Source organism: Thunnus maccoyii, chromosome 14 (assembly GCF_910596095.1).
Source record: "Thunnus maccoyii chromosome 14, fThuMac1.1, whole genome shotgun sequence".
In the NCBI taxonomy this organism is placed as follows: domain Eukaryota; kingdom Metazoa; phylum Chordata; class Actinopteri; order Scombriformes; family Scombridae; genus Thunnus; species Thunnus maccoyii.
The window spans coordinates 3,564,071-3,582,485 of NC_056546.1; the positions used below are offsets into that span (position 1 = coordinate 3,564,071).

The 18,415-nt window shown below is 36.7% G+C and overlaps 2 protein-coding genes across 2 annotated transcripts; one reads left to right on the forward strand and one right to left on the reverse strand.

Annotated features, from left to right (window-relative positions):
- Positions 1–1,624: 1,624 nt before the first annotated feature.
- On the forward strand, positions 1,625–9,348 carry LOC121912121 (ovarian cancer G-protein coupled receptor 1-like). The gene is made up of 5 exons (XM_042434206.1): positions 1,625–1,672; positions 2,544–2,947; positions 6,223–6,448; positions 8,359–8,546; positions 8,681–9,348. The coding sequence occupies exons 1-5, from the start codon at positions 1,625–1,627 to the stop codon at positions 9,186–9,188; spliced, it is 1,374 nt and encodes a 457-aa protein (XP_042290140.1). The 3' UTR covers positions 9,189–9,348.
- Positions 9,349–10,736: 1,388 nt separating this feature from the next.
- LOC121911742 (gonadotropin subunit beta-2) lies at positions 10,737–14,494 on the reverse strand. Its single transcript, XM_042433548.1, has 4 exons — positions 14,414–14,494; positions 13,671–13,765; positions 12,583–12,701; positions 10,737–11,222 (listed from the first exon to the last, which is right to left on the reverse strand). The coding sequence occupies exons 2-4, from the start codon at positions 13,759–13,761 to the stop codon at positions 10,989–10,991; spliced, it is 444 nt and encodes a 147-aa protein (XP_042289482.1). The 5' UTR covers positions 13,762–13,765; positions 14,414–14,494; the 3' UTR covers positions 10,737–10,988.
- Between the last annotated feature and the right edge of the window lie 3,921 nt (positions 14,495–18,415).

Below are 18,415 nucleotides of genomic sequence, written 5' to 3' on the forward strand. Positions count from 1 at the left end.
TGATATGTTGTATAGTGTACAAAAAAAGATGATAAATTATAGTAGTTGTAATTTATTTAATCATATGTGATTAAAGAACAGTTTAAACAAGTACTGAATCATTTCAACTCCAGTCAGAGCACACATCTGTCATTTTGCTCTCCCCAGCCCAAAATACCCGTTTGGTTAGTCCACAGATACCTTTGGAACTGAAATCTTGTATTTGAAGGTTTTCTCTCTGACTTTTTAGGCATTACTGTGACTGAATTTCATCAACTCTGCACACTTTATGTGCATAGCAATGACAGAACTGAAAAGGTTTTGGCTATCTTGAAGGATAAAAACTCATTTACAGCAACAAACAGTCCTGATTGTCTGCTCATATGAAAAAAAAATCAAAAAAGACACAAGCAGAACAGACTAATATGAGCTACATGACATATTTCCATCCAGCCTGAAGGATACCTTCATATAACTGATTAGATGTATAGGTTATGTATAAAATATTGCTCAGTAGGCCCAAGTGGATGAGATAAGACTTGTATCTGTACCAGTTTTGTTTGAGTATCTCTTGTAGTTTACATTCAAATTTGCATTTATTCATGTGGGAGACACTTTTATCCAAAGTGAGGTACAAATGAGGTACATGGAAAAGTTCAACCCTACATGCTTTTCACACTTAAGCGACATAACTTAAGACAGGAGAAGATGATATGATGAAAATGAACCTATAGAGTAGCTGATGATTTTTTTTGTTGTTGTTTTTTTAAAATTATGTTGATGTTTACATTTATATGTATTAGCCATAGCTTATATTTTTAACAACTGATATAAGAAATATAAATTATAATAAATTACATACAAAAAGTCATTTGTCAAATGAAAGAACTTAAAACTAAAACATTTCATACTGTTTACAACCTAAACAGGATATAAAAACAACAACATAAGAAATATCAAGTGTCACTTCTTCCTACCATCACCCAGCAGGTTTTCACTCCTGTAATATGTTGTGAAACACTTCATTTTTGTAACAGGAAAGGTGAGTCATATCTTACAAGTACAACTTGTCATCTGTGACTGAATTTCATCAACTCTGCACACTTTATGTGCATTGCAATGACAGAACTGAAAAGGTTTCGGCTAACTTGAAGGATAAAAACTCATTTACAGCAACAAACAGTCCTGATTGTCTGCTTGTACGAAGAAAAAAATCTAAAAAGCCACAAGCAGAACAGACTAATATGAGCTACATGACATATTTCCATCCATCCTGAAGGATACCTTCATATAACTGATTAGATGTATAGGTTAAAAGGTTATGGAGTGAGTTATCCTATGACCAGCTTCTGTAATATTACACTGTATAAAATATTGCTCAGTAGACCAAAGTGGATGAGATAAGACTTGTATCTGTACCAGTTTTGTTTGAGTATCTTTTGTAGTTTACGTTCAGATTTGCATTTATTCATGTGGGAGACACTTTTATCCAAAGTGAGGTACAAATGAGGTACATGGAAAAGTTCACCCCTACATGCTTTTCACAGTCTGTATAGTGAAAAACAGGAAATTGCTGCAGTGACTGAGTGTCAGCTTAACAAGATCTGCAAAACTTTGAGGGTGTTAACCAACAGCTTTTACAGATATGGACATGATGAAACCAAATATCAACTTCATATTAATAACAGGAAAGGTGAGTCATATCTTACAAGTACAAGTTGTTATCTGTTCAGAATAAGATTTAGATCAACAGGCAGCTAATGTTTTATTAATTATCATTTTTTTGTATTACCCCACATGTTCAAGTACTTGAAGTATTTGAAGTAAGCAAAAAAAGGGGAAGAGGTCAGATGTGCAATAATTTCTCTTGAAACTGCTGTACAGGGGCTTTTAAGAAGCAGATAACAATCTGCGGTCACTGATACATTTAACACATCATAGTGGTGGAACAGCAGCACGTAACCAGGAAGCTTTGTGGTATTTTACTATTTAGCATGAATACAATTTTAAGCAGGAACTTCTTGAACACGTTTATATTTTCCTGTTAGTCCTGCTGTATTTCCCTACTTTAATGATCATTATTATTTGTAGTAGTAGTAGTAGTAATGATAGCAGTAGTAGTACTCCTGCTGCTTTTCATTATGTGTTCACAGTACTTTTATTTGTGAGTTGAGTTTTCATGATCAGGTTTTGCGTTCCTCTCCATGCCTCCATGTTTTCTCCAGTTCAATTTTGCGCCTGCAGCTGCACAGCTGAACAATAGTTCTGTGGAGCAACTCTTGGTTCGAGTCACTACGGGCGACACATGTAGCAGGAGTGTTGAACAGAGGTGCAGATCTTCTGTCCAGAGGAAAGCCTCTATTTGGGGAATGGAAACTCCATCCCCAAGTGGTGGCACAAGTATGGTAGAGATATGGCCAGGCTGCCGTAGATCTCTTTGCATTGCAAGAAAACGCTCACTGCCCTCTGTACTTTGCCCTGTCAGACGTAAATGCATCGTTGGGCGTGGACGCACTAGCTCACCCGTGGCTGAACATGCTGTTGTATGTGTTCCCTCCCCTCAGCCTAATCTCCCCCACTCTAGCCAGAGTGAGAGAGTAGGGCCTGTCACTGATCCTGGTAGCCCCACGGTGGCCATCCAAACACTGGGTGGTGGAGATAGTTCAGATACTGTCAGGCCAGCCTTGGCCCCTCCTGCTGTGCAGGGACCTCTTGTCTCAGGCCCAGGGAGAGATTTACCACCCCCATCCAGAACAGGTGGCACTCTGGGCCTGGCCCGTGAGTGGCTGAATTTGGATGCAGTCGGTCTGCCCCGCAACGTGATTGACACTATATGTGGACAGGACAGCAAGTTTCAGGAGAAACGACCAGCTGTTTGTGTCTTGGGCTACACCCCACAAGGGAAAACCACTGTCCCGCCAGAGGCTGTCTCACTGGATCATGGAGACTATAGAACTGGCTTACAGGTGTAAGGGCAGGCAGCCACCTGCAGGATTAAAGGCGCACTCCACCAGGGGCGTGGCTACGTCATGGGCCCTGTTTAAGGGTGTTCTGGTTAAGGACATTTGTGCTGCGGTGAGCTGGGCTATGCACAGATTTGTGAGATTCTACAGGTTGGATGTCTCAGGTCCATCTTTAGCCCAGACAGTACTGGAGAAAGGGCTCTCAGGGACTATCTAGTGGGGTTTCAGACTGGGTCGGGGAGTCATATAGCTTCAGGATATTATGCAATCCGGGAGTGGGCCATATCTCCCATAGTGAAACACCGAACGAAGTTAGAAAAAGAAAGTTGGGTTACTAATGTAATCTCTGGTTCTTTGATAACAGAGTGAGGTGTTTCACCAACACTTCCCTCCTTGCACAGCTAAGGGAAGAAACCGACACAGAATCACCTGGTCAGGGTGGTCGACCGTAATATAAAGGGTGGGCGCGGCCTTCCCACAGGTCGACCTGTCTGTCATAGACAGACGTGGTGTCATTGGAGCTTCCGTAGTGGTCACACCAGAAGCGATTCCCATAGTGAAACACCCCACTCTGTTATCAAAGAACCAGGGATTACATAAGTAACCCAACGTTTTCCTCCTTTACAACTCACTTTTTCTGACTCAACAGCATAACCTGGTGGCTGGAGCTGGGCAGCACATCTACAAACAATACTGAATAAAATACAAATTCACAAACACTGTATCCTGGAAAGACATTTTCAATTATCGACATTGCCTGCAGACACAAACTTTTACGCAGTTGAAATTTAACCCATTAGATGAATTAAGTTCTGCAAATTAACCCGTTAAACTAAACTAAACTACAAAATGAAATAAATTGAGTTGTCTCTGATTTTACAGGAACACTTAAAACTGAGGCAAACTTCAAAATAATCCTAAACTGGGTTGATATACTACATATGCTTGGGAGTATATTATTGGCAGAGAGAATATTCCTGTTGATGTCAGTTGTTTTCTGCCTTATTCTCTTTGTTTATTGTTACCAGGCTGTGACTTAAAATATAATGCTAATAAATGAGAAGCACAAACTGTTAAGTTCAGTCATAACATTTATATTCTGTGTATATTATATAGTTCTGTGTTAGTGTTGTTAGAAATGGAGATGTGTCAGCCTGCAGTTGTTTCTTCCAGATTCAAGCAACACTTTACTATATGGTACACAAAATTTAGCAAAGTTACTAAGAAATTAATCAGGAACAACCTGGTAATTTGAAGAATCATTAATAAGTACTTCCCTAATGACTATATGGTAGATAATAATGAGTTACTAAAAAAGCTGTAACTCTCTTGGTTCACTCTTAGTGCTCTCATAGCATCATTTTCGGCCGCAGCAGGCAGCAAAGAAAAAGCTCTAAAAAACCCACTTCTAATGGTGACGGCAAATGGTGACAGCTTACTGCTGTCCAACCAGTAAGTCTACTGGTTACATAATCATGCCTGTCTACTTTTTCCTCTCTTCCATAGAAGCAGGTGTAGATTATCAGGAACCTACTGCATGTTATCACTCACCATATTTACTGTAGACTGTTTGGATGCAGAGGACGAAACATCAAACTTGGTGTAGAGAACTCAACCAGGTGTGTTCTTGCAACTTTCAAGGTAAATTTTCTGACATTACTTTTCACTTGTGTATGTAGAGATTGTAAAAATGACATTAAAACTGCTAACAGTCAAGATAATGAGTATGCAAACTGTGACAAGCGGACAGCTTTGGACTGTAGGTGAACAGAATACTGTGGTTAAACCAACTGTGTTTTATTTCATTCGCATTTTTTCCCCGAAATACAATTTTCATGTGTAAAAGTTGTGTAACAAAGACAAAAAAAGGGTGAGAAAATAGCTAAAAAGATAATAACATTCAAAACTGTACACTATTTTGAATCAAATAAAATGATCTAAATTAAGAGGAATGAAAAAACAAATGTTCATTATTATATTTCTGAATTTGTTGTATTTACTGTATGTTCTGAGCCAACATTGATCCACCTAGAGGTATTTATAGTGATAATTGCAGTTTTGATGACAGCTGAGATATGAAAGAGTTTCCTGTGCTGTGACAATATGTTACTGATAAGTCTGATTAACCAGACGATGAACGGCACAAAATGACTCATTCATTACTTATTACTTAAAGAGTCTTTAATAGATATTTTTAGGTGTAGCTCATAGTGATGAACCTATAGAGAATTATCAGCGACTCTGCAGCTCCCCTCGGCTTTACGGAGCTTTATAGAAATTTCAGCTCATTGTTTAAATGTTAGTCTCTTGGCTCACTGTCAGCGCTTTCATAGCATCATTTTTGGCCGTAGCAGGGAGCTGTTTTCAGAGGAAAAGCTCTAAAACCCCACTGTACACTACCTGCTCTGCACCAAACGGCAAACAGACACAGTTACTGACTAACTGGTGAACATAGTGGAGCATTTCGAGGATAAAGAGCCAAATATTTCCCTCAAGAGTTGGTAGAGAGCAAAAACAGAAATAAAAGAGAGTGAATATTGGATCTACATTCACCAGGTTAATGAGACTAACCTTTGCCCTAATATTCATGTCTTTTTCAATGCTCCTGCATGCATTCATTCAGCTTGGGATCTGCAGCTTTCAAAGGTAAATTTTGTGTATTTTGTATGTATTTTTTTGTTTGTTTGTTTGTTTACTGACATCCAGTGCAGAGGAAATAATGATGTCATTCTATACATAATGTAGCACATAAAAACTGTGACTGTAATGATACAAATCAAGAAACAGACATGCAAACAGACATGGAAATGAACATGCAAACAGTGAAAGCTCACTGCTGTCCAACCAGTAAGTTTCTCCCTCTCTTCCCTTAAGTACAAATTTGACATGCGAGACATACAAGTATCTGTCTGTGTCATAAAATATGATGATTCATAAAATGGTTTGGTCAGACATGCAAACCTCCTTGTCCAAAATCAGAGAGCACAGAGTTATTCAACTGGTGGGATGTCAAGTGCAGAAGACAACCAACCATTTTATAAACTAAACAATCAATCAATTAATCAGGAAAATAATCAGCAGCTTAATCAGTGATGAAAATAATTGTTAGTTGCAGCCCTGAAGAAATATTATTAGGACTAAATGTAACAAAGACACCTTTTTTGTGGCTATAATATACACTGTATTTGTGTGAACTTTCACCTCAAGACTTTAGTGATGTCACTTAACAATGTTATGTAGATATCAAAAAACTTCCATAACCTGATCTCTCATACAACAGGTTTCACTCTGAAGAAGAAGATTTCTATATCAACAACACCTCACAGATGGAAAGCAATGATTACGGCAATGTCAAATCCAACTACAATGGTTATATCTACACCAACTATGGTTATAGCAATGCAACCCACCCCTATTATGAACCACATATGTATGTGTTAACATGCATAATCATTGGTATTGGCCTTCCTTTGACTCTAGTGGCCATCTACTCTCTTTATTCCCAGGTGAGTACTTTATGACTAAGATTTATTAATTTTAGGTCATGGGTCTGTCATACAGTCTGTCTGTAAAGAATCTTCATCCTGCTTGGGGGCTGCTAAGTCTTGTAATGACCTATAGATTTAACCTAATTGAACCTTAAACACACGCAGTTAACATGTGTAGCTTCATTCTAGCTTCTCTTAAGGTGAGATTAACAGCATCATTAACTTGGAGAAAAGAAATTGTCGTCAGGTTTATCAGAACAATTTGTACAGCATTATTTGAGCTCATTATTTTGGGTTTTGATTCAAACAATCAAGAAATATATGTAATTTTGTACAGACATTAATGGTCTCCAGAGGATGAAGCCCACTGACCCGGTTGATTCCCCTGACTTTTCCTTTAGTGCCATCATCAGGTCGATAAGTCCAATACTTTGGTTTACAACCAAATACCAGCTAAACTAATGACAATGTGATCTGCCTCAGCTGTATTTTGTATTTAGTGCTAATCAACAGATTTAACATGACCCTGGAACCCGCCGCAATCAATTTTTCACTCTACTCCCATCCGGTTGCAGATAAAAGACAAAAAAGCAATTTTGAATTCCACTGCCCACTAATCACAAGATTACAATATATTAGGGATGTGCAGATAGCACAGTAGCCTATTTGTATTTGTATCTATATTTGTTGAGGCAGCAAAACCATTTATATTTGTATTTGAATAAAAGTGGAAAGAGGCTTAAAAATATTGTTTTTGTTTTTGTTTTTATTGCGCTTTGAATTTTAGAAAAATTCATAAACAACAAGTGTTTATGAATAAACTTCCTTACGACGGAGGTCCACTTACTGGGTCTCAAACTCAAGTCTCCCAGATCATAGATGACTGCACTGACTACTGAGCTAAACCAAATGCATCACCAATGTGCAGACAGACCTCTACTTATTTATACACCCATGACACAGAGCATATAACGTGTAGAGAAGTACTTCAAAGGTGATTCTTGCTTTGCACTTTTCATTTATTGCCTATTTTTCACAACCTAACTTTGAGGAAAGGAGATGGGAAACAACAGGTTATGGAGAGCCCCTTGAGAGCACTTCGCTTGTGTCAGTAGCTCGGCTTTATCTCTAGGGAAAACGTCTCACTCAAGGAGTGATGTCCAAATTAGGAAATGTGTATCAGGCAGCAGGTGGATGTGACTCCCCTCATTGAGACCTGCTGATAGACGTAACAGCAGAGCAGAGGAGAGAGACTGAGATAGCGATGAAACCGACCTGCACGCTGGTATTTGACATTGTTTTTGTTTTTTTTCCTGAAAACAAATCATTTTTAAAATATCTGTATGAAATAAATGTTCATAAAAAACCCACTATTTGTGCTTTGCCAAACAACATATTTGTATTCAGGCACACTCCGACAGTATATACTAGTCTTTTTGTCTGCATGAATTTGTTGTATGTATGTGTCTGTTTGCATCTATCTACTGTATGTTTTAGAGGCATAATGCTCAGTGGAAACAAATTTCCCCATGAGTACAATCATTATCTATCACTCTATCTTTAGCATGCTAACACGCTAAACTAAAATGGTCATTGTCATTGTGAGCATATTAGCATTTAGCTCAACGGACTCCTGTGCCTAAGTACAGCCTCATAGAGCAGTTAGCATAACTGTAGACTCTTCTTGTTGTTGAGTCTTGTAACATTGATTGGCCAGTGTGTCATATTTGATGACACATTGGCCAATGCATGAATGTTTCTGACTGCAATTGCTGGGCAGAGCTAAATGACATATTTGTCATTACGCAAAATTCAATCCACTTGTATTTTTACACATTTTGTGCAGAGATCTTAAATGAAAAGACTAGAAAATTGAAAAAAAAATGTTTCCAGCTGCTTTGTTTATTTCTACCATTGTTTTCTTGCAGGTGCAAAATAATAATGTTGCTCCAATCTACATCATCAACCTCCTCATCTCTGACATCATTCAGCTCTGCTGCCTGATCGGCAAAGTGGCAAAATCTGAGGACTGGAAGATCTATGAAATCTTCTCTTACATTCACTTCTTTAGTGTGCTGCCTAGTGTTGGCTTCATGGTCTGTGTCGCCATGGAAAGGTAGCTATTTGTCTATCTTGTATGTTTTTAGCTACTTCCATGTGTATGACCATTATATTACCATATAAATCTGAAGCTCCTCAAAGTCAGGAATATTCTGTATCTGATGATAGACTGTGTATCTTGTGTTTCAGGTATTTGGTCACTGCATGGCCACTGTGGTACCACGTCAGAAGAACCATCAAGATCTCTCTTGTGGTCTGTGTTGTGGTCTGGACCCTTCCTCTTGTTTCTGTCGTTCCTCCCTATTTCTGGGTTAACCCTAAGGTCTCAAAAACCATTTTCGCCATCTTCTTCCTCGCTCCTTTACCACTGCTCATATTCTTCCTGGGTGGGACCCTCAAAGCCCTGTCTGCTGCCATCTCAGTCTCCTCTGATGAAAAACGACGAATTGTGGGAATGTTGGTCCTGGTGCTGCTCATCTACACACTGCTGTTTCTACCCACTATCATCATGTTCCTGGTAGAAGAATCAATTCATAATCATACCTTCAGCGACCTGAGTGAAATGCTTTTTGAGTGCAGTCCTCTTGCAGACTTGATTCTGTATGTTTTCATTAGGAAAGGGGCCATAGACAAGCTTTTGGCCTCTCTGTGTTGTTGCAGAATGGACAGTGATGATAACAGCAGATCATCAGTATGAAAGACAACAACATGTACACAGTCAGCTCCATGCAGGCAGAGAAAGAGGGAGAAAGAAAAGGGAGAAAACAGATGTTAACTGTAATGTGTCTGAATGTTAACTAAAATGCACTTAAACTAGCAAACAAGAAATAAAGTGTTGTATATGAGTGTATGACAACAAAAGACTTTGTGCCACATCATTAGTTGAAATGTTTGTGTCAGTTATGCTAAAAGAAAACTACTAAGACTGGTTGTTGTCAGCCAGTGGTGTGGCCATCACAAGTAGATGAAAAGGAAGCATTGTTTTGATTATGTTGTGAGAGAAGTGGTTAGTGGGAAATGTTTGTCCATGCAGGTTAACTTTTTCTGGTTCATTGTTAGGGCTTCAACAAATGTCCATTAAGTTGATATCTATCATTATTATCCTTTGAAGGGGACATAACATGCTTTTTGTGATTTTCTGTCATTTATATTAATAATTTAAGTCTGCCAAGGGGCAGCTTCCTGGAGCTGGCCAATCAGAACAGAGTAGGCTCATCAGGAGGGGGGCTTTAAAGAGACAGAAGCTAAAACGGCCTGTTTCAGACAGAGGCTGAACTGAGGGGCTGCATAAATGGCCAGTATAAGATAAATAAGGAGTTTTTTGAACTGTAAGTTATGCAAAAATATTCCAGTAGAGCCCCAGAATAAAAACATAGACCTGGAATTGTGCATGTTATGTCCCCTTTAATCAAAGAAGCAAACCAGATATGACTTGTTGATCAACTGAGCTGTTCAACATCATGATCACCCTGTTATTATAGCTGCCATTCCGTCTTATTTCTACAGGGAGAGCATCATATCAAGACTATAGACTTTTTTTTCTTTGGGCTCTCACACACATTATAACTTGTTACTTTTTTCCTACCTATAACTATGTATGTCTATTATTGTGTGTGGGGGGTATTTTTATGCATAAAAGTTAAACAACAGATGATTTATTTCTTTTTATTTAATGTAAGTTATATTTTAGGGGATTTTGTGGTCGGCATGCTATGGCTTGGCGATACTGATAAAATCTTATGTCACGGTGCTTTTATAAGAAATTGTAAATTTTTTGGAAATTCAATAAAAACATGTTTTTCTAGACAAAAATGAGAATGTTTCCTTTTCACTAACTCTGTGAATTAAACCATATGGGCACCTGACTGTTGTTCTAAGACACACCTGAAAAACTGCAAACTGGCGAATAAAACCATTTATTAATTCCTTATGGATCAGTTATAAGGATCAATAAGAACAAACTTTTGGGTCGCCAGGTTGATGAAACTCCTCCTCCAGCACGACACTCAGGAATATATAAAATATACCTCCAATAGACTGTTCAACTACTTACATTCTAGTTAAAAGGCTGCAGGGCTTCTGGACCAAACTGTGCAATTACTTCTACAGTACAATTCTGCAACACTACCAAAGCAGTTCTTGTGCAGTGCAATTTCATTTAATATTCATTTTTAAATCAAAGGATTAGTGTCAACAAATTATTACAATAGCTTCTGTCAGTGTACCCATTTTATAACCCCAATGACAAAGTTTGTCTTGCACACCAGTTTCACACAACATGTTCTCACAGACAGATCAGATCTGATATGTAACACAAGAGTAACCCACGGTCTTCCTGTTCATGGAAATTTGCCCACAGTTATTGCACAAAACATAGAAACATCATTCTTTGCTCTGTGTAACATTTTTTATTTACCACAGCTGATACGAAAAGTTAGAACAGTTTTTGTATCTACTTATTGATTTTTAATGTGTTTTAAGCTGCTTTAACTTGAGCCTAGTAGTAGAAAGGTATGTCATTCATGCAGAAGTCGGGCTGCAGGCTCTCGAAGGTGCAGTCAGATGTGTCCATGGCACAGCGGCCGCAGTGGCAGCTCAAAGCCACTGGGTAGGTGACCGTGGGATCCACACCGGGAGGACAGTCAGGAAGTTCAAATGTCTTGTAGTAAAAGTCCCGATACGTGCACACATGCTGGTACACTTTGCTGAACGGTATCTTGATGACAGGGTCCTGAAAGGAAGAACAAGTAACATGGTGTATTCATTTCTAAAGACTAATGCCACAATAGGGTCAGGAACACTTATCTTTCTGGCAGAGTTCCTAGTAGCCCCTGATGATAATGTCTCCTAAATATAATGTCTCCTTAAAATAACTTCACCAAGGATCAATTTCAAGGCCACTACTTTTTAATCTATATATCTATCTATAATCTATACAGCATAGTATACATATCTATATATATTATCCCTCTGTGATGTCATCAGGGTTCACAGCATCTCTTTCCATAACTATGCTGATGATACACAGTTTATGTGGCCGTGTCTCCTGACGACAAAAGGACCAATTGATGCTCATCTCAGATGTAATTTAGATATCAGTGCCTGGATGTCACAAAACATTTTACAGCTCAACCAGGATAAAAGTGAAATTTCAGTCATAGTTTCTAAGGCTCAAGAAACCTTGTTGTCTTTGACTCAGAACAGAACTTTAGAGTTTATGCGTGGTATGTCACCAAATCTTCCTTTTATCATCTCAAACATAAAGTGTGACCACTTCTCTGTCAGAGTGACACAGAGAATGCATGTTTTTATATTCAGCAGGCAGGACTATTGTAATGCTCTCTCTTATCTGGTCTACCCAGCCAGTTACAAATGATTCAGAACTCCTGCTGCCCGAGTGCCGACCAGCAGCAGAAGGAGAGAACACATTACACCTGTGTTAAAGTCCTTACATTGGTTGTCTGTCAGTTTCCATATTGACTTTTAAATACTTTCACTTGTTTTTAAAGCTCTTCATGGTCTTACTCTAACATGCTTACAATGTATAACCTCAGATCCTCTGCAGTCTTTTAGTTAAACTTTTGGTGAGGCATTTTTTTAGTGTTTATGCTCGGCCGGAGGATCTGCAAGAACAGCTGAATGTGTTGATATCTTCAAACTTAAAACCTCTTTAGCCTGGCTTTTGATTAGAATATTTTATGGGCTTCATTTATTTTATTGTATTCATGTTTTAATATGTTTTATTCTCTCTTATCTATTTCATTTATTTGATTTTAAATATATTTATTGGTTTTATTACATTTTCATATTTTCTTGTTTTCTCATGTGCACTAGTATTGTTCACATTTGTTCTGTCTTATTATCAGCTTGTCAGTCATCTGTAAAGCACTTTGAATTGTACTAACCTGTACAAAAGGTGCTATACAAATAAAGTTTGATTGATTTATTGATTGATAGTCTATTTATTTTAGTTAACAGGTGACACAAGTGTTAAATACAAAATCTCAAAAACACACTAAGAGAGCAGCCGATATAAAAAGAAACTGCACCTGTAAGACTCATTGCCTCGTTGTGCATTACAGACAATATACCTTGGTGATGCAGTGGCCACTGCAGATGGTTGTTTCCACCGGGTGACACGAGGCACAGCCCTCTTTCTCCACAGACACCGTCTGGTTGATGAGCTGGCAGGGCGGCAGCTGGAAGGCCGCTGATGATGGAAGATATTGCAGGTTGATTTAAATATGTTACTTTAAATACATACAGTAGGTGGTTATGTACAGTATATACAGCCTGCTCAAATATACAGTAATGAATGATATGTATATATGTTGTATTTAAAATTAAAATAAATAAACATTTCATGAAATGTGTGAAAAGAGTGAAAGTGTAACACCATATTGCATATTTCACTGCATTATATTGAAGCCAGTTTCATGGGTGTGCTTTTTTTTCTAAACTTCCACTTAAGTTAAAAAATCTTGCAAATATTCCCTTCATTATGAGCCAAAGGCTTCTGTTTCATGAGTAAACATGATCATAAAAACAGATTTTAAGGATCTGCTCATCTGTAGCATCTGTTCAACATCACCACAGAATATGGCAAGATGGAAACAACTGAATTCACCCAAAACTCAACAGTAAATGACCTACAAAGTCATAATCAAGAAGGCTAAAACAACCAAAAGACTCTTAAGTGAATGATAAAGCTATATTATGTATAAAAAAAAAGAAAAAGATGAAACTGATAAAAGATGAAATTATAATTTGAATTTAACAGTGTGAGACTCTTTCTGGAAAACAGATAAACTTTTAGTTTTTTTAGTTTTTTATTTAAAGTTATATTTATTTGTTTTTTCCTTTTTATTTATTTATGTTTTGTTATTACTGTTAAAATGTCTGACATGTAAGGAAAGGCCTCTTTTTATGGTTGGACTATAAACTATTTGCCTTTGATATTATCCCTCATATTCTCTGTGAACAGATGTGCGTCTTTACTGCCGGCTGTTATTTCAAAATATAAATAAAGTTATTGTTGTAAAAAAAATTCTCCTTTCAAGTCATTTTTTTCTAACTTTCCAATAATAACATTTTTACCGGATTTTGCTAAATGATTTGGTGAAAATAGAGTTTCAGATTAATATAATCTCCAAAGATTAAAACTGTCTAATCATTTTACCTGCAGGAGTCAGGGGCCAAATGGGAGATGAAACTCCCAGAAACAAACTCAGCATCAGGGGAAACATCAGTCTGGTGACCTGTACAGCCATCGTCCTGGAGGAGACAAAGTTGGTTCATTAAATTATTAATTATCAGGTTCACTTGCTCGTTAACATGGTTGGTCATGGAAGAAGGTAGTTCCTGGAGGATTTAGTGAGTTATGGATCTGGATTTAAATTCTCTTGAGGAGCTCAGGTGGGGAAATTCAGTTAATTCTTCTAATTTAGCCTCTATGTGACCAGTTTGTTTGCTGATTCCTTCTGACTTGATATCCCTGTTGTATAGCCATATATGGCTATAAACACATATTTAAAACATTTATTAATCTGTTGTCTAAAACATAGTTTGAGGTGTCTTGAAAGATATTAATAATATGTTTCTGGTCTGGATTATAATGTTATATATACTGTATATGAGTAATTATAATAGTAGTAACAACCATGAGTAAAAATAAGACAGGTTATCTTTTTTTTTTGGTCTATATCCTCTACTTGTGTTGACTTTTCGGCTTCAGGAAAGAGCCTTTAATGGTGAGTTCTGGAAGAGCCATTAATCATCTAATAATTAAATATTAACATTGACAGATGTAGTCTTTATGGCTTGTTGGAAAGAGGAAATACACACAACCAGGCAAATTTATATTCATTGACTTGATGAAACCAATAAATAAATGTCCCTGTTGTTGTCTGTGACTCAACTTACCTTTCTGGAGTCTGTCGCCGGTGTGCTGAGGCTGACTGTCCTCGTCAGTATTTATACAGCACAGGGGAGTCTGGTATCCAGGATGAAACTCACTCATGTTGGATGTCACGCTGCTTCGACCCTGGTCACCTGTTTCCATGACACTTTTACATCCAGTTAAACACTTACAACCTTCCAGTATAATATAACATTCAAGGGAGTAGTTGGAGGTTCAGCGTCTAACTCAAGAAGAGAAGAAAGTTTAAGGTCATATGTCATATCTGGTGTCCTTTAGACTGTGATGTAAAGCTGGACTTAACTGTAATCACAATCACCACATGGTCAATGAGTAAATCACTGTACAGCAGTTAAGAGAGATAATTGAAATAGATAATTATTATACTATTAAATCATTAGTATCTAGTCCTTTGTCTGTTCACTCTTTCTGTTTTAATATTAGTGGTATTCAATGGCAGAATGTAACTAAGTACTGTACCCTACTTAAGTACAATTTTAAGGTACTTGTACTTTACTTTAGTTTTTCCATTTTATGCCACTTTGTACTTATAATTCATTACATTTTAAAGGGTAATATTGTTCTTTTTACTCCATTGCATTTATTTCACAGCTGTAGTTAATAACTACTTTTCAGAACAATATTTTATATGTAAAACATGTGATCATATCTATGAATTAACAATACAATAGCATTGTTATAGATTAGACTACCCAGCAGTATAAATTGTTAAGATTAGCTTCATGTTGACAAATTTAAAATGCAGCTTACATGTATGTGTCAATAAATCAGTTTTGATATTCAAATTATATATTTATATTAAACATTCACCCTAAATGAGGACAGTTTGCATAATGAGTGCTTTTACTTTGACGGTTTCTACATTTTGTGTCCCATACTTATGTACTTTTACTTAAGTACGATTTTGAATGCAATACCTTTACTTGTAATACTCATAGTGGTATTGTTACTTCAGTATTTCTTCCACCACTGGTGGTATTAGGAGGAGTATTATTGTCTGTGACCACCAGAGGGCGCTTTTGCCCCTTTCACAGCTTTCTCTACCTGTGTATTATGAGCACTAGTCTACACTGTAAAAAAAAAAAAGTTATTTTTCACCGAAATTTACTGTATAATTTTACAGGGTTTTTTTTTGTTTTTTTCTACATTAAGTGTAAATGCCATAAAAACACAGTAAATTATTTTTTATTAAAAATATTCACCATAAAATTTTTACTTTAAATTTCATGTGAAAAAAAAAGTTAAAAAATGTAAAAAAAAACACTTACCGTCAAATAACGGTAAAAAACCTCTAGTTATTCTATTTTTTTCTATTCTATTTTTAAATACAGATGTTTACTGTAGACATTATCTGCATTTTTACAGTCCAACTGTTGTAAAATAAAAACAAAAAATATAAAATATTGCTAGAATGCTAAATAAATGTATAAATGTGAAAAAAAACAAAAACATTGCAGAAATACCTTAAAATTACCTAATTTAAATAAAGGCTTGTTTTATACAGTATTCTGTTGTAAATTCATAGAATTATCCAATTTATCCTAAAGACTGCCCCATCAAAGCACAAATTTCTGAATGTAAAACACAAAAAAATTATGTAAAATTATATTCAAATTATCCTCCTTTAACACCTATTAATGGGTAAATGGTTTTAGGCTTTAATTGTATGTGATTATCTCATCTATTTACAGTAAATTCCTGGTAAATAGGATCATGTGAAAATGGCATACGAAAACATAATTTCAATAATCATTACTTCATATAAACATTATTTGAAAGTAATTGCAAGCAACTGTCTACAGACTTTTCCAATTAATGTATGAGATTTACTGTATGTGAATAGTATCTGACAGTAATTACAAGCAACTATCTAACATATCCGTCTGACACTCTTCTTCAGAGGCATATTTCTTATATATTGTGTGTACACTGCCGTCATTCTTCAGAACCTGCCACTTATAGGGTATTTGAGGCTAAAGAGAGCTATTGTATTTAGGTCTTGATGCACAGCATATTGGTGTTGGGGCTACATATCAAATCAAATGGTGATAAAAATGTATGTTTGTTGTATCCTATGTTCCATCCTAATGCTGAGGAAAGCCTAGGGCTGAGACCCTTTTTTCCTGCTGTGCATCATCAAAAAGTGATATACACTTATTTGTGAGGGCTGACAACTTCATTTGTTTTTTTTGTGAGATGCTGCCAAGACAGTGTTTTTTGTCACCATACATATTGACATGAGCAACACATGATAGGGATTTATTCACATTATTTTATATATAATGTGTATATTTATTGTGTTTTTTATTTTAAACTGTATATTTTGCATAATTCAAACATTATATTGCAAGTCAAAAACTGAAAATCAATCTCTTGCCTAAAGCTTGTGCAAAATACTACAGCTTGCTGCAGTTTTTATTTAGCTGAATGGCCTATTTGCATTATTATAGATATAGATTGAGCATTAACAGTTAATGTTTTGAGACCTGAAAGGATGGCTTCTAGTAAAGTGTGTTCAACCCAGGCTTTGAAGACAGTGTCTAGCAGGACCTAGAAAACAATGCAAGACAGGATTGAGCTCAAAGCTTGTTGAAATCATTTTCCCATACCTGCGCTGATTTTCTCTCAAGCTTAATATTACCAGACCGTTTCTGATTCAGACAAGACAGCTTATGAACTGACAGCTTTTCATGACAGAGCTTCACTGTTCTGTTCGCAGTCCCTCACTAGTTCAAAGTCAATGTAACTCAACCACAGCAGAATGGTCTCTTTCTCTTTAATCAACTGTGTGACAAATGCAATCCTTCAAGATCAGGCAAACAAGATGGTATTTTTCCTTGATGATGCTCGATGTTTCAACAATTTCAGGGTTCTAAATTAATGGATGTATTAGTCTACACAGCAGAAAAAAGTAATCATCAGATAGAATACTATGTTTCCTTGTGCAAGCTCCAAATACGGGTAGATATTCCATTTGGTGAGTAAATATACCAAACTAGTCATGTGTTGCAGACAGAGACTCAGGCTGTAGTGTAACTTGCAGTTGTTTTTTTATCTGCACACTTTACAACTACAACAAAGCAGTATGTGTAGTTTACAGTCCATCAGCATATTTTTCAGATGTTAAAACCCACTAGCTTTGTGCTAACTACTGCAACTGGAGGAAGTTCCTCTTCTTCTACTACTTCTGCCTCAAAACTCTCACCTTACTCAAAGGCACAACCTGGTGGCAGAACTCATACAACATATCCACACACATTAATACTGCATAAAATACAAAATTATGAACCCTAGATCCTGGAAAACATGTTAGATCAGATTATTTATTTTTGCTCAAACAGTTAATTAACGTGAAGTTAATTTATAAAGTTAATCAACCTGCATGATGTTCTTTAGTTTTATGTTGACATTCCAGATTGAAGTTGATTTACCCCCCCCCCCCCCCCCCCCCCACCACCACCACCACCCCCAAAAAAAAACAACAACAACAAAAAACAAGGTATGCACTGAACCATAACTAGCTGTATTTATGAATCCTAACCATAGCCGTCCCTAGTTGTAGAGACTAACTAACATGTGCAGTTCTCTCATGACATGGCTTTTCTCTCGTGTTTTAAGTGCTTCTTTCATGGTGACTTGACTTGTGACTTAATTGACTTTTCTTGCTTGACGTTTAGCGTTGACTTGACTTGGCTTACTTGAGTCTAAGTCACAGTGAGAGTCACAGTGATTTAAGACTTGCTTGAGCCTTTAAGGTTAAGACTTGAGACTTGCTTGTGACTTGCACATATGTAACTTACTCCCACTTCTGATATTTCTGAACATGAACTACTTGCTTCCAAAGCCACAAACCAGAGACGTAAAACTCAAATTTGTGATGTCATTCGGAATAAAGTCTGGAGCTGCTTCATAGATAATGAATGTGAAACTAATTTATATAGATTGGATAATCACATAAAATAAAAGCTTAAAGCTCTCAAGATACC

Excerpts from the sequence above, each read along its gene's own strand:
- LOC121911742 (XM_042433548.1), bottom strand. The coding sequence starts at position 13,761 with ATGGCTGTACAGGTCACCAGACTGATGTTTCCCCTGATGCTGAGTTTG. Across the intron at positions 12,702-13,670 it reads TTGGCCCCTGACTCCTGCAG|CGGCCTTCCAGCTGCCGCCC; the intron begins GTAAAATGATTA and ends TTCCATCATCAG. Across the intron at positions 11,223-12,582 it reads GTGGCCACTGCATCACCAAG|GACCCTGTCATCAAGATACC; the intron begins GTATATTGTCTG and ends TCTTCCTTTCAG.
- LOC121912121 (XM_042434206.1), top strand. The coding sequence starts at position 1,625 with ATGGACATGATGAAACCAAATATCAACTTCATATTAATAACAGGAAAG. Across the intron at positions 1,673-2,543 it reads TCATATTAATAACAGGAAAG|CCTAATCTCCCCCACTCTAG; the intron begins GTGAGTCATATC and ends CCCTCCCCTCAG. Across the intron at positions 8,547-8,680 it reads GTCTGTGTCGCCATGGAAAG|GTATTTGGTCACTGCATGGC; the intron begins GTAGCTATTTGT and ends CTTGTGTTTCAG.